General features: G+C 42.4%; 1 protein-coding gene across 2 annotated transcripts in view; it reads left to right on the top strand.

Moving 5' to 3' along the window:
* The window catches only part of col7a1 (collagen, type VII, alpha 1), a 79,571-nt gene that overhangs the window by 28,078 nt on the left and 37,095 nt on the right, over positions 1-14,398 (top strand). For both annotated transcript variants that reach the window (XM_050038254.1, XM_050038255.1), the window contains 40 exons: positions 201-370; positions 661-702; positions 830-856; positions 939-983; positions 1,093-1,212; positions 1,296-1,367; positions 1,885-1,920; positions 2,007-2,060; positions 2,196-2,267; positions 2,479-2,592; positions 4,460-4,486; positions 4,586-4,639; positions 4,750-4,821; positions 4,904-4,963; positions 5,355-5,390; positions 5,473-5,517; positions 7,507-7,542; positions 7,652-7,696; positions 7,826-7,861; positions 8,046-8,081; positions 8,214-8,246; positions 8,347-8,418; positions 8,538-8,594; positions 8,783-8,818; positions 8,902-8,982; positions 9,434-9,469; positions 9,602-9,646; positions 9,756-9,827; positions 9,965-10,009; positions 10,099-10,134; positions 10,301-10,342; positions 10,492-10,572; positions 10,739-10,774; positions 10,897-10,932; positions 11,339-11,419; positions 11,523-11,558; positions 12,678-12,749; positions 12,908-12,952; positions 13,348-13,383; positions 14,144-14,179. In XM_050038254.1, the coding sequence (XP_049894211.1) occupies positions 201-370; positions 661-702; positions 830-856; positions 939-983; positions 1,093-1,212; positions 1,296-1,367; positions 1,885-1,920; positions 2,007-2,060; positions 2,196-2,267; positions 2,479-2,592; positions 4,460-4,486; positions 4,586-4,639; positions 4,750-4,821; positions 4,904-4,963; positions 5,355-5,390; positions 5,473-5,517; positions 7,507-7,542; positions 7,652-7,696; positions 7,826-7,861; positions 8,046-8,081; positions 8,214-8,246; positions 8,347-8,418; positions 8,538-8,594; positions 8,783-8,818; positions 8,902-8,982; positions 9,434-9,469; positions 9,602-9,646; positions 9,756-9,827; positions 9,965-10,009; positions 10,099-10,134; positions 10,301-10,342; positions 10,492-10,572; positions 10,739-10,774; positions 10,897-10,932; positions 11,339-11,419; positions 11,523-11,558; positions 12,678-12,749; positions 12,908-12,952; positions 13,348-13,383; positions 14,144-14,179 (2,213 nt within the window). The remainder of the gene's footprint in view (positions 1-200; positions 371-660; positions 703-829; positions 857-938; positions 984-1,092; positions 1,213-1,295; positions 1,368-1,884; positions 1,921-2,006; positions 2,061-2,195; positions 2,268-2,478; positions 2,593-4,459; positions 4,487-4,585; positions 4,640-4,749; positions 4,822-4,903; positions 4,964-5,354; positions 5,391-5,472; positions 5,518-7,506; positions 7,543-7,651; positions 7,697-7,825; positions 7,862-8,045; positions 8,082-8,213; positions 8,247-8,346; positions 8,419-8,537; positions 8,595-8,782; positions 8,819-8,901; positions 8,983-9,433; positions 9,470-9,601; positions 9,647-9,755; positions 9,828-9,964; positions 10,010-10,098; positions 10,135-10,300; positions 10,343-10,491; positions 10,573-10,738; positions 10,775-10,896; positions 10,933-11,338; positions 11,420-11,522; positions 11,559-12,677; positions 12,750-12,907; positions 12,953-13,347; positions 13,384-14,143; positions 14,180-14,398) is intronic.

Below are 14,398 nucleotides of genomic sequence, written 5' to 3'. Positions count from 1 at the left end.
CACTCGGTAACTCACACCAAGACAATCTAGATGGATAAATAGTGTCCCAGGAGAGAGGAAAAGGATGTATTTTTGATTTTGGGGTGAACTGTCCCTTTAAACAAGCTGAAAAACATAAAAAAAATGCCGTATGCTTGTATGCCTCTGTTCCATTAGACACATCTGTTGCTGTGTGTCCGTGTATGTGTGTTTTCTGTCAGGTGTGACAGTGTTAGCAGTGGGTATAGACCAGGCGGATACCGAGGAGCTGCGTCGGGCAGTGACGGATGGCAGCACCCAAAACATCCTGTATGCTCGTGATGCAGCACAGTTGGACTCTGCACATACCGGTCTGGCAGACTTGCTCTGTGGTATCGCCAGAATACCAGACGTAAGAAGAAACCTGGAAAAAAAAGCATGTTTTGTTTATAGTTTTGTTTTCAAGCTTGGCGTGATCTGTGTACAGCTGACACAGTAGTGACCAAGAGTAAAACAACACATTTTCCCATTGTTGTGGTTTTACAATACTATGACTCTCACTCTCAAATGTTGTTTATGGTATTTTGTGGCTTTTTTTTTTAATGGAAATAGCATGGGATGTAAGTACTGTAGTAAAGGAGGAGATAATACTAAAAACTCTCTTTCATCTGAGTCTAATGTTACTGTCCTCTTTTTGTTTAGGTAGGTCCAGGTCCAGAGGCGTGTCCCGCTCAGTGCCCTCGGGTAAGTCCTCTAACTCCACTTTCATGCTGTATTGAAACCTTTAACCCTATGACAGTAACAACGTGCCAGAAACATCCTTTAAGTTATACTGCATGATTTGTAGTTTACTCTTTTCACTTTCTTGTAGGGTGAGAGGGGAGAACGTGGCGAGAAGGTACAGTGCAGAAAGTTACTACCTTTTTTTCCCGCTGTCCTTGTAATTTGTATTTTCAGCTGTTTTTTGTTTGACCCCACAGGGTGAGAGAGGCAGAGATGGTTCAGATGGACGCAAAGGAGAGCCTGTGAGTCATTCATGAACACTGACCTATTGACAGCAATGTACGGATTTAAGTTATGGATCATACATACTAATGTGCTGTTCGTGTGTGTGTGTGTGTGTGTGTGATATAGGGTCGTGATGGTCTGCCTGGGAGGGAAGGCCCCAGAGGACCTGAAGGACGCCCAGGTCCACCAGGCCAGACTATCCCTATTGAGCGCCCAGGGGGGGTGAAAGGAGAAAAGGGGGAGAGAGTGAGTTCAGCCGAAGCCACGCCAAAACTATAAAAGCGTCCCTCATGAGGACTGAAATAAAAGGCAGTTTGTTTTATGTTCAGGGTTTTCCTGGCATTGATGGAAGTCCAGGGTTGCCGGGACGACCAGGTTCCCCTGGAAATGCAGGGATCCCGGTGAGTAGAGGGACCACAGACAACGATGAATAAGGACAATGTGTATCCACTTCCTCCCACTGTACAAAAATGAAGCCAAAATATCCCAGATAGAGGCTCTGCCATCTTGAGCAGGTGATGTCATCTGGAGTCAGAGTCTGTGTAGTAGTGATCTCTGGCGGTGTCGAGTTCCCACCCATACACCCGTCCGACCTGATCACAAGTGAAACACAGCGGTCAATCATGATGTCACACCCCCTTTCTATAGCATCAAATAATTAATCAAACCCAAACTTAATATGAAAACGAACATCTGGTCCCATCTGGTCACATGGAGGGGACAGGGTTCATGACCATAACTGCAGCCAGCCACCAGGGGGTGATCAAGATGTTTTGGCTTCACTTTTGGGGAGCTCCCATGCAGTCCCTCTTCATATACAGTCTGTGAAAGGGACTAGAGCCCATGGACACAGTGGATGTGTTGATGTTGTCATATTAGCACAGAGGTAATAAAATGATCTTGTGTTTGTGTCTTCAGGGTCCACAGGGCCTGCCTGGTATCAGGGGAGATCCAGTGAGTAACTCTTGTTCTCCTGAGTTGTTAGGTGGATATTTGAATATGAGGTACAGTGCCTACTGACTGTTGTTTTATTGTATTAGGGTGAATCAGGTGTGCCAGGGGCACAAGGACCAAAGGGCAGTCAAGGTGAAAGGGTAAGCTGAGTGACCATTTCTAACCTTTTTCCTAACCGACATTACACGTGTTTGTATTTTTTTTTTTGTGCCAGTTTGAACAAAGCAATGTGTGAAGTGTGTCCGTCTGTTCACACTGCTCTGCTGATGCTTCAGGGTGAACCGGGCTCTGTATCAGGAGGGGGTCTTCCGGGGAGGAAAGGAGAGCCGGGCCTCCCGGGAATACCGGTAAGAAACAAGCTGTGACTTTGACCACAATCCTAAACTTGCTCTGTGTGACCACATTTATCCTCAACGGGCGTTACTTAAACAAACCCTCCACACTCTCATCTGTAATGTGATGTCCAGCTGCAGTAGAAAGGTCGGGTGTAGCTGTCTAGATTTTTGGATGGAAAAAGTGATTTCTGTTTACCAACCAGTGTTTGTGTTCCATACTAAGGGTACTCCAGGTCGGCCAGGCAGCGATGGAGCCAAAGGTGCCTCTGGGGTTCCAGGGATATCTGGTCAGGATGGCCGCCCAGGTATTCCAGGAACACCAGGACTCTCCATCAAGGTTAGTCTCCCTTTCTGCTTCTCTGTGTTTCCCCCAGTAGACAGTAACGTCAGTGTACTATGAGCTCTTAAAGGATTAAACTTGTTTTTCTTGCTCACCTCCACAGTGAATGAAGGCTCCAAAAACAGATAGAATTCTTGATGAACTAAAGTCATAGGTCATTTAAAACAGCAAAACTGTATTGAACATGTGAGCTGCTTATCTGCCTGTTATTGTGTGACTCTGGTAAAGCCAGATTAACCCTTTAAAACACCAAAGTCACACACTAACACAAACTACCAATCGAGGCAGTGGTAGACCAGAAGCTCAGGTGTTCAGCTCAGTTTTGAATAAGAAGGGTTTTTAGTAAAGAGCATATGACTGGATAAATGAGACGTGGATTATACTGTACAAGTTTTGATATAGTTTTGCTATGGTTATATGCGGACCCCTATGACTTCAATTCATGGGGAATTTTATCCGATTTTGGATTCTTTGTTCACCAGAGGCATGCAAGAAAAATGTTTACTTCTAACCTAAATGTGGGCCTGTAACAGAGAGCACTCAATCAAGTTCACTCTATTCACCCACCCTCTGATGTTGCACAAATCAGAACTCGCAATCAAAACACAAGCTGTCTTTAAAACTGCCATTAGCATCTTTCTGTCCTTTTAAAGCTGGACTTATCAATGTTCAGTCATTTGCTGCTGTCATCCTTTCTGTACTTTTGGGTTGACATAGGGACCAGCTGTGTTGGTAAACATGAGTGTGTTCAGTTCACTACTGTAATGATACATAATCGAAACAGAATTTCAAATTATTTGCTATACAAACTTGCTTTGGCATCTTAAAAAGTTGGGCTGTTTTGCTGACCTGCTTCCAGACATTACATTTACAAGAACGCTTTTTATAGGCTCAAAAACATTGAAATTCTGTTGTTGTTTTCATTCAGCCAATAAAAAATTGTCATCTGTCATCTTTAATTTTGTTATGTTAATTATGTTATCAATTCCACCCTATTCACATTATTTTAATAACAGATGCAGTTGTGAAATGTTTAATTTAAACCTGTTTCCTTGATGGATTCTCTCATTTAGATTTCCACATACTATAAAAATCTTTCCTCAGTTTTCTTGAGGCATTTTAGAGACCTCAGTGAATTCTCAGTGGAGTTCTTTGGCTCAAAGCACTGCTCCAAGATGAAACTGCTGTTGTCAGACTCGTGCACATGGTGGTAGCATTGAGCCACGTACGTATTTCTTCAGTGGCGGCACAAGCTTTGCTTATGTGCCAGGAAGGGTGAGATTTTAGAGGTATTTATATTATATGATTTTATTTTATAGCTCAGGGTTTTGATGGCAATCTCAAGGATATTTCTCCTTGCAAATTTGAGAACTGCACACAAACTTCACCCTTTCTATACTTTCCAAAACCCATTTTTCATATATTATATAATATATATATATTTGATAGTTGAGACAGATGGAATTTGTAGTGCATATCTGGAAAATCATATGAGTTACACTGCTTAAACTTTTAGTTTTGTATTGATTGTTAAACTCTGTAAACTAGCACTACATTAAAACAACAGTTTTTAATTTCTCAGTAATGACAGAAAATAACACTGGTTTTCTGTGGATCAGAAAGAATGACCAGTTACTCCTTTTATGTCAATAGTTTACTTTTTGTCCTAGTGCTGTGTTGTCATCAGATGGCCATAATGTTAAGATACTATAAGGAGTAGCAGAGAGATGGGATGTTTGTGTATAAACCTGTTATTAAGTGTGTCTGTGCATGAAGCTATAAAGCACATCAGTGTCCTGGGTTATCGCACGAGAATGTTTCCCAACAACAGTGTTCAGCATCCTCTCTGTCTCTCTTTCTGCAGGGAGAAAAGGGCAGCCCAGGAGACAGGGTGAGTCACACCATCACCAGCTTGCCCTCTCACAGCAGAAATATCTCACAGAGCACGCGAGCATAATGATTCTCAGCTTTTATCTCTCTTTGCTGACAGGGACCTCCAGGAGTAGGCAGCGGGGTGGCCGTGAAGGGCGACAAGGGCTCCCCAGTAAGCGCTGTCAATCACTGTCAATGTGCTGACATGTTTAGTTTGCAGATGAACTCTGTCTGCAAGTGAAGGGTGTATTTTGCATTTACTAATTGCATTTTTATTATCAGGGTACTACAGGACCTCCAGGGGCTATGGGTCCTAGAGGGCTAGCAGGACCACAAGGCAGTAAAGGAGACAAGGTAGCTGCAGACTGATTCAGTTTGTGAGCATGTGGGCATGTTTGTGTGTATCCCAGTGTAAAGGCTTGTGTTTGTTTTTCAGGGTGATGTTGGTGATGGGGCGCCTGGACCTCCAGGCAGGCAAGGAGAGCCTGGGGACAGGGTAAGGTGAACACACAGAAATTTTAGATGGCCGATGTCAAATCTGGTTTTTGCACATCATATAAATACAGTAAATACTAGAAGGCACTGACAGAACATACCTCTGCTGCGCCTGTGCAATCCTAAAACCTAAAAAAAAGTCAGGCAGAGAAAAAATAATTATTCTTCTGTTATTCACAATTTAGGAAGTGTGAGCAAAGGTATAAGGTGCTTTACAAATAACCACACAGTGGCTCTATCACATTTAAAAGTACTTCTACTCAAGTCTCTCTTGCTATTTCTGAGATTTCCTGCAAACTAACAGACAAACACACACATAAACAGGACTTAAACATCATCTCTTTGTTGAAACTAATATATTTATGATTAATCATTTTGCTCGTGTCTTTCAGGGTACCCGTGGGCCTCCAGGAGAAATTGGTAGCAAGGTAAGATAAAGGTGAGGAAAATCACTTCCTTTGTAAGCTGTTAATGGAGGAATGATCTCTGTCACTCTCTCTGTTCTGATAGGGTGACCGAGGACAGCCAGGTGAGCCTGGATCGCAGGGAGACAGGGTGAGTCACGTGATCAGAGTCAAGTATGTGCACGTCTGTGTTTGTATGACTGTGAGAGTCTGTGCGGTGCAAGTGTGGGTTTTTAATCGACTAAATTACTGTGGTCTATATTCACAGATATGGCACCAGGTTTAGTACATTTTACCACGAGGAAGAGCACATGAAATTCAACAAAATCAAAAGGTCACAGTGGGATGATAATATTAACAATCTTCCTGGGCCAGACATGTGTCTCATGAAGTTCACGAAGGTCTGAAAAGTTCAAGTTAAGAAGTGTTGCTTAGAACAGGGTGGGGACACAGCAGGTGGTTGTTTTCCTGCAATCCAATAAAAGATATGCTGCAAAGAGCTTGTTTATACCTGAATTTTTTTAAGGCAGCTTTAATGTCAATTCCAAGGTCTTTTTTTTTTTTTTTGGATGAGATGTACGTCTGATCTGTCTGTGAGAGATGAGCCTGTGCAAGTTCAGAGGCTTTTCAATGCTGGCAGCAAACCATCCCAAGTAACTGTAGCACATGTACAGTATGATCACTTTAAAAGTTACATTGTGTGCTCAAGCAGGAGTGTAAATATAGACAGTGCTGGCAGTGCAGTTGCACTGGGGCCCATGGGATAGGGTTAATATGGCCCATAGAGACAGTGGTTGGAGGGCCTGCTCTCTCTAGAGCAGAGAATGGGCCATTACGAGTGCCTCAACTTGCCATCTCAAACATACGCCTGTGTTCAAAGAAGAGTACGTTAAAATACTAATGCTGTTATCTGCTATATATGCCCTCGATAAGGCAAACCCATCTCTGTCAATATGTCTTTTTTCTTTTGTAAAATAGGCAGTAAAGTTAGTAACAAAATTATATATTAATTTTACATAAACAATATAACTAATATAACAACTATGAATAAACTGGGTTTTTTTTTTAAATCCACTTAATCATTTCTTAATGTTTTTATTTGGTACTTTTGTCATTTTCAGTGATGATTGGTAATATGTGTGTTGATGTTGTCCAACATGAAGTCTGTATTTGATCATGTGATGATACTATAAAATATACGGTAGCTGTTTCGAAGCAAAATCTGGCATGAGGGCCCGACATAATAATGTGCACTGGGGCCCATCCCAACTACCATACGCCCCTGGCACCGAGATCAGTCACCCTTTTCGATAAGATGCAGGTTTTATTGAGTAAGGCTGGACTCAGACTACAGGAGTTTTGGGCAGATTTATCCCCAGTTCACATTTTCCAACAAATGGAGTAGAAATCAGTCTAGGACCTTTGTTGGTACCAATTTTCAGCCCAGATTATCTGTTAATGTGAGAGGTCTAAGGTTCCAGTCGTAAACCTTCCAAACTGCTCGCAGGTTAATCAGTGCCGCCCCGATAATTTCAAACATGTTTGATATTTAGGATTTAAAATCTGGGTGATTACACCAGTACAGAGCAGCTGATGGTGTTGCTAATCAATGGTAATCATTCCAGCCCTTGAGGCCAATGTTAGCTAATACTACTGTTGACAGATATTAAAACTGACAGTTAAAATCTCACCTCCAGCTCTCGCTGAAGATACAACAACCTGGGTTGACTGCGTCCCAAACATTTTCCGAGACTCGATAAGCCTTCTGCTTTTGTGTTTTTGTCACTGCAAAGCATTGCATTATGTTTGTCCCTGTTTTGTTTACATCTGCTTCCCCATGAGATCACTTGTGTGGCTCCCTCTCACAATAATCTGAATGATATCCTGTAGTGTGTGATGCGCCATTATTTTCAAATCTTTTGGTGTGTGCATGTTTGAGATTGAATATTTTGTGAAGTTTGTCCTTATGTGCATGATGCAACCCAATTTCAAATGCTGATAGGATTTTAAAACTCATGTAGTCTGGGCCTGGCTTAAGTCAGACAACCAAAGGAAAGTCTTTTAACAAGACTCTAGTGAGAACAGTCACAGAACAGGCACATTTGCAAAAAATAGTGAATCTGGACGTGTGTCTTTGCAGGGAGAGAGAGGACCGGCTGGTGAAACCGGGGAAAGAGTGAGTACAACATTGTTGGTTTAGTTCTTAATTTACATTAGTTTCACGATTAACATCTTTTTCTTTCAGTGGAATTGAGTGCTGTCATCTGAATAATGTTGTCTCACAGGGCGACCCTGGGAAGCTGGGCCTCGCAGGAACACCAGGGTTGAGAGTGAGTGACTGACTGCCATGTAGTATTGGCTAATGACATCAGCTTGCCTTTTTCTTCCATATTTGCTGCATGCTCTGATTGTTATGAATGTATAGAGTCTCATGAATTAGTTTTTTCATTTGTCATCAGGGTTTACCAGGGCCCGCTGGAACGCCAGGAGAAAAGGTGAGACTGATTACCAGGGCCCGCTGGAACGCCAGGAGAAAAGGTGAGACTGATTAAATTAAGTGTAATCATACAAGAAGCAGCGGGTCAATAGGAACGTGATTCCATCACTGAACGTTTCATAATCTGATGTAATGAATTTCCAAGCAAAGATGAAAGAACAAGTGCACCTGTCTGTTCCCAGGGAAATGAAGGTGCACGCGGGGAGCCCGGCAGAAGTGTAAGTTATCAGATAAGACAGAAATCCTGACATATAATAATTTATCCATCCTTTCATTTTGGATATGCATTTAATGTCAGTGACAGTCTGTCTGTGATGACAAGGCCTTAATGTATTATTCAAATCATGCAGACTCCAGGTTTTCCCGGGAAGAAAGGGGAGCAGGTAAACCATCAAATTCTGTTCTTGTAAAAAAAAAAAATTTAACAGAGCTCACTGTTCCTTTACTCTGATGGGTTTCCTCACCTTTACTGTTCTCCCAAAGGGGGACCGAGGCCAGACTGGTCCCGAGGGTCCAAGGGGAGAAAAAGGAGAGCCAGGACAGAGAGGAGAGAGAGTAAGCAACCAGGGGACGACAATGCTCTGGAAAATATGGCATTGTTTGTCTGTGCGGTACACTAACAGTTTGGCATCTGTCTCAATGACATCTCGCTTTGTGCTTTGTCATTTTTAAAGGGTCTTCCAGGGTTAGGAGGGTCGGCTGCCGGATCTAAAGGAGAGCCGGGAGAGAGAGTGAGTTCACACCGGAGTCATTGTCTTTATCAGAACAACAAATGGCCCAATCATAATGTTTGCTATGATTTATTCCTGACAATAGCATCCATTATTCATGAAGCATTCCCTTGTGCCACCTGTCAGTGTAAGTCATGCCCCAAAACCACTCAAACCAAAAATACATAAAACATGTGCTCTTCCCTCAGGGACAGCCTGGTATCAGTGGAAGGCCGGGTGCCAAGGTGAGAGGCCTGCTGTGTTTTTTTTGTCAGTGTATCTGTTTATTTTGGATTATTTGATTATTGAACTCTTAACTGTTCCTTAGGGAGATGCAGGTGACCCTGGAGAGAGGGGAGAGAATGGGCGGCCAGGACTCCCAGGAAAGCCTGGCCTTCCTGGGAAAGCGGTGAGAGTGGTGTATAGGGTCTGGCTACATCCAAAACTTAACTGTGAAAAATAACACAACTGATTCTTCGACTGTAACTGCTCGCTTCCTCTCTTTCTGTATCTTGTTGTTAGCATTCTCTAAATACAGTAGGAAGTTCTTATCCAGCCTTTCTCTTGGTGTTTTTTTTTAGACAGTGAAGAAAGACATTGCACTATCGCAAAAACATAATCAAGCACTTATTGTTAGCGCACGTTGCTCTCAGTGCTGTAATCAAAGATCAGACCGCCTGTTAAGCTTCCTTCTGTTCCTTCCAACATGCATCTCTTTCTGATGATGCCATTTTAGAGGTAAAAACAAACACTCTTTGTGTGCATGACATGAAATTTTGTCACAGTTTCTTTTGTTCTCTGTTCTGGCCCTCTACTCTGTTGGTGTTGAAATTAATTGTATTTGTATGTTTTTTTCGTAGGGAGAGAGAGGAGAGAAGGGTGATGAAGGCACACCTGTGAGTATGACTTCTTCTTATTGATGCCAACATCTGAATGTCCACTCTTTGTATAAAAACTCTGTGTTTATTTTTAAAGATGAGTATGTACATGATGTCACTGCAAATTTCCTCTTTTCTTCTTTTCGTCAGGGGGAGTCTGGGCTTCCAGGGAAGGCAGGAGAAAGAGGACTAAGGGTAGGACAAAGTGTCTTTGACAAATTTTAGATTCAGGATTCTAAAACTTTACAGCAGCCATCAATGGACGGTTCAGTTAACAGACATTTTTAATTGCCCCCCACCTCAGGGACTACCCGGTCAGCCAGGACGAGCAGGAGAGAAAGGAGACACGGGAGACCCAGGAGAGCACGGGCGAAATGTGAGGCACACATTTATGTATCATTGCACAGACAGCTTTTCAATATGCTCTTGTGCTTTTCCACTGAAGCCTTGAGAGAAGAAACAGTGAAAAAGGTCAGCTGCTCAGCATCTTTATTGATCTGTGTTCAATCACAGGGCAGCCCTGGACCCACAGGACCGAGAGGAGAGCAAGGAGAAGTGGTTTGTCGCCTGCTTTACTTTTTACAAAGTGCTTATATATCTTTATATCTACTATAAGTGGAGTCACATATTTCACCCTCTTCTTAAAGGGACCTCAAGGGCCTCCAGGACCACCAGGAAAAGTGGTGAGCGTGTTGCACTGTAACAATTTCTTTAAAAAACAAAGTAATAATTGATAAACCACTTTAATCTTAGTAACACTGTCGTCACCAGCATCTTCTTACCATTGAATTACTTCTCACAACTCAGTGCAGCCCAGTTCTGATGCTAAATGATTGCTCTCTTCAACAGTCTGACATCACAGGCCAGCTGAGAGGAGACAGAGGAGAGAAGGTTTGTACTGTATCTCTAAAGAGCTTCTGAGTTGCAATGAGTATCTACCCCAGTCCAGTCTTACTGCAGCTACTATTGCAGTCACACTGTGGAAAAACTAAATAACATGTCATGATTCGCTGAAAATGTTCCATCATTGCGCTCTCCAGGGCGATGCTGGCGACCCAGGAGAGCATGGAGGCAAAGGTCAGAAAGGCGAAGCAGGGACTCCCGGAGCTGCAGGCCTGCGAGTGAGTTTTCCTCATCCATGCAATTTCTAAATGCTTCTGTGAGCATCTGATAAGCTCCCGCACAGTATATCCATCTGTATGTGCGCCGACCCCTCGCTCTGTTGGTCTGGTATACACGACTGATGATCCTTTGTGACTTCATGTTCTTTCCCTGCTGTCTATAAAGGGTCCTGAGGGACAACGGGGACCTGCAGGCACAAGAGTGAGTTTGCTTTCACTGCCTCTCCACTTCCATTTTCACGTCAACATATCTGTAAATACCTGACTGACTTGCTCATTTGCTTTCACAAACACTGACATCACTTTCACCTCTGATATTTCCAGGGTGACGCAGGGGAAAGAGGAGCGCCTGGAGAGAAGGTTTGAAATCAATCGGTGTGGCTGGTCCTCACGATCTCACCTACTCAGCCGACCCATGTCGTTTCATCAATATTAAAACAATGAATGAACAGGTCTCGCTGTCCTTGGTTCCAGCGGATTCTGTTTACCACATGGTAGATTCCCAGTAGGATGAAGTGCAGAGTGTGTGGCAGAAAGCTTCACGGACGAAAATTGAATTGAATGAATGAATGAATGATCTTTATTGCCATTAAGCTCAGGTACAATGCAATTTCGCAAGGCTTCTCTCGGTGTAGTTAGAATAAAGCAAATAAATAAAAGCAGTAATAGCAGCATAATGTTACAAAAGAGCCTTTGAGTCACTTAAACTGTGTTAGGTTGTGATGTAAAGGTGGTTTTCTAACCCTTTAAACATCTGTGACATCAGGGAGAAAGGGGAACATCTGGGTTAGATGGACGTCCTGGTCTGGATGGTAAACCAGGTGCTGCTGGACCACCTGGACAGAGGGTATTTCAGTTTATCTTTTCCCCTGATTATAAAACACTTTGTATGTCTGGGTGAGAAATGTGTGCAGCTGATTCACTGTATTTATTTTTTCTTTGTGTTGCAGGGTGATCCTGGGAAACAGGGGGATCCTGGAAGAGATGTGAGTTCATTTTTTTTGCTGTGTAGTTGTTGAAAAATACATGATTGCATTAGTTATCAGTAATCATGAAAACAAGTGCTGATATGTTTGTGTTATGCCCTCTGTAGTGGTGAGTTTTGTATTTATGTAGTAAGTGCTTTAACAGTTTTATTTTGATCATAACATCTAAATTATTTATCAGACACATTTTCAGTACTCTCACCTCTGCCCCTGAATTGCAATCACACGTGTACTTTATGTGCACATGCTGCAGAGGGCACTGTGGAGAGGTTGAAATTCAGTCTTCACTCTTGTAGCCAGTTGCATAAGCCAACTGTAGGGAAAGATGTCTCCAGGCTGGTCCAGTTTCACATGAGACCATTATGTAATATTGACCATGATAATGATTCTGAAAGTACCCTAGTGCTCAACTTACAGTTAAGTTAAATAGTTTATATCCTATTTTAAGGGGAGACACATAACCGCTCTGTTACTGCTGCTGTACGCAGCCGTGCAGAGACCTGAAGAGGGGCAGATGCTCAAAGTTCAAAGAGGGCATATAAAATAAAATTTCAAACACTATACACCGACATAATTTATAGTATAACGTGCTGAATCATAGCAACCCATATTGCGTAACTGATGCACAGTTCGAAGGTGATGCTTTGTAATGTTAATACTATAAATGTAATGTGAAAATCAATCACACAAACGAAACTCACCATCTAAACATCGCCGCTGAGTGGCAGGTGTGGCGTCACGTGTCGCAATGGAGAGAATGTCACGGATGACATTATGTGACGTAAACTGTCTGACAGCAGCAAGGTCATTTTATTCATAGCTTAATTATTGTTAATTGTTAAATGGTCTAATGGCTACGGACTACAGGCAAGCCTTCACAAAAACACTTGAGAAAAGGACACTTTCGACATTGAGGGGCAAAGGGGCAGGTGCTCGAGCTCCCTCAGCTTTTAAACTACTAAATTATACATGTTAAACCTTTTCTTTAACTCTCCTTACGTCCCCTCAATTCAGCCTAAAATGTGGGCAAATCTAAATCACTTTCAGCTTAGCAGGCATTTAGTCTGAATGAGTGAGATTAAAGGACTATCTGTGATGTGCGTTGGTTTGATTCATCAGGGTTTACCAGGACTTAGAGGGGAGCAGGGCCCACCAGGACCTGTTGGGCCTCCAGGCAATACAGGGATACCTGTGAGTACACACACATACACCCACACACAAACTTTTACTTTGCTGCTTACATATCTCTCTGTCACTCTCATCTGTTCTTTTGTTTAGATACATCAAAGTCTGCTTTGGACCATGTTTACTTAGTTGTGTGTGTCATCATTGTTGTTGTTATATTTCAGGGTAAAGCAGGTGAAGATGGAAAACCCGGTGTTCCTGGCAAAATGGTAACTGCTCACTAAAACTTATCTTAGCCAATATACTTCAGCATCTTGAATGTAACATCCACTCTCCCTGACAAACTATAGTATGACACGTTGCACATTCATTTAGTGACTTGACATACTTTTAAAATTTATTGTGAACAGTCAAAATATTAATCTTCTTCAGCAGTGCTTGTTTTTCTTCTCTAAGCATGTCTCTCTATCATTGTCTTATTGGTAACGGCCTTGACAATAAAGCAGTGGGGACATTTATTCCGGGGTCTGCCGCATAATGGCTGTCTCTAAGTGAGTCTCTGAGGCAGCGGCACTGAATTATCAGAGTGCTCCTGCAGCAGGGCGGCCATTATTCAGTTTGGTTGTTTGTTAGAGACTGTGATGCATTTCCTTTTGACCTACAGGGGGAGGATGGTGTGCCAGGTGAAGATGGGAGGAAGGTCTGTGGCTGTTTATCAGTTTATATGATCATCTAGAACAGGCAGGGTGAGGTTTAGTCAAGTAGGGTTTCGGGATTATTGTCGATAAAAGTAAGCTTAAAATATACTGTGCAGGATTTTCAATGTGTAGACTCAGACCCTTTCAATTATCACTCAGTGTTTGGCAGTGAATTTATTTGCAGAGACTCTGCCCTCTGCCTGTGTGTTCTTATTTTCTGTGTCCAGAAAGTTTATGGGCCTGTATCCCCACAGCGCTCAGGTGAGATTGGGGCTTTATAAAAAGGTAGCGACCAGGTTTCAGGCTGTAAGCAGCAGGCATCCAAGAGAGACAGCACCAAAAAATGCAAATATAGCACGGCAAAACGCCAAATAAGAATGAATCTGAGGCTGGCTTTTACTTTGACTGTTGAGCTCATATATAAACAATCCTGCACAGTATACCTTTAAGGTGACTAACAACATTTCATGTGACTTTATTTTTTTCCCGCAAATCCTCTCATGAATGTTGTCATGTAAAATGGTCTGTTAAAGTTTGGTATCTTTGATTAAGTACTACATATTTGTGCCCATTGTTTTGCAGTGCTTTTAATACTACAGGACACACCTCATGTAATGCCAAACAAAAATGACTAAAAATTAAATCAAAGAATATTTTAGCTGGGTAGGGCTAGTGTCTTTTTTTAGAAATTTGTTCATAAAGATTGTGCCTATTATGTCTGTGTTTCTTTTTGAATCCTCCTCTGCTGTCTTTAATCTGCAGGGTGACAAAGGAGAATCAGGAGCAGCGGGAAGAGATGTCAGTTTTGCCTAATCTCCTTTCTATCATTATCTCTCTGTGTTTTGTTGTCATTTTGTTTCTCCGCTGCATCCTGTCCTGTCAGCCTGCCCCATCTCACCCCCTCCTTCCTGTATCGATCCTTGACTTTATTGTATTACACATCAGCTTTACTCCTTTCTTTTCTTCTCATCACTTTCCCACTCAAGTGTGTATTTATCAACTGTAGTTTGCCCTGAC

The sequence above is a fragment of the Epinephelus moara genome, chromosome 24, assembly GCF_006386435.1.
Source record: "Epinephelus moara isolate mb chromosome 24, YSFRI_EMoa_1.0, whole genome shotgun sequence".
Taxonomy (NCBI): Eukaryota; Metazoa; Chordata; class Actinopteri; order Perciformes; family Serranidae; genus Epinephelus; species Epinephelus moara.
Note: the sequence above shows the minus strand (reverse complement) of the source record. Positions and strands in the feature narration are given on the sequence as shown.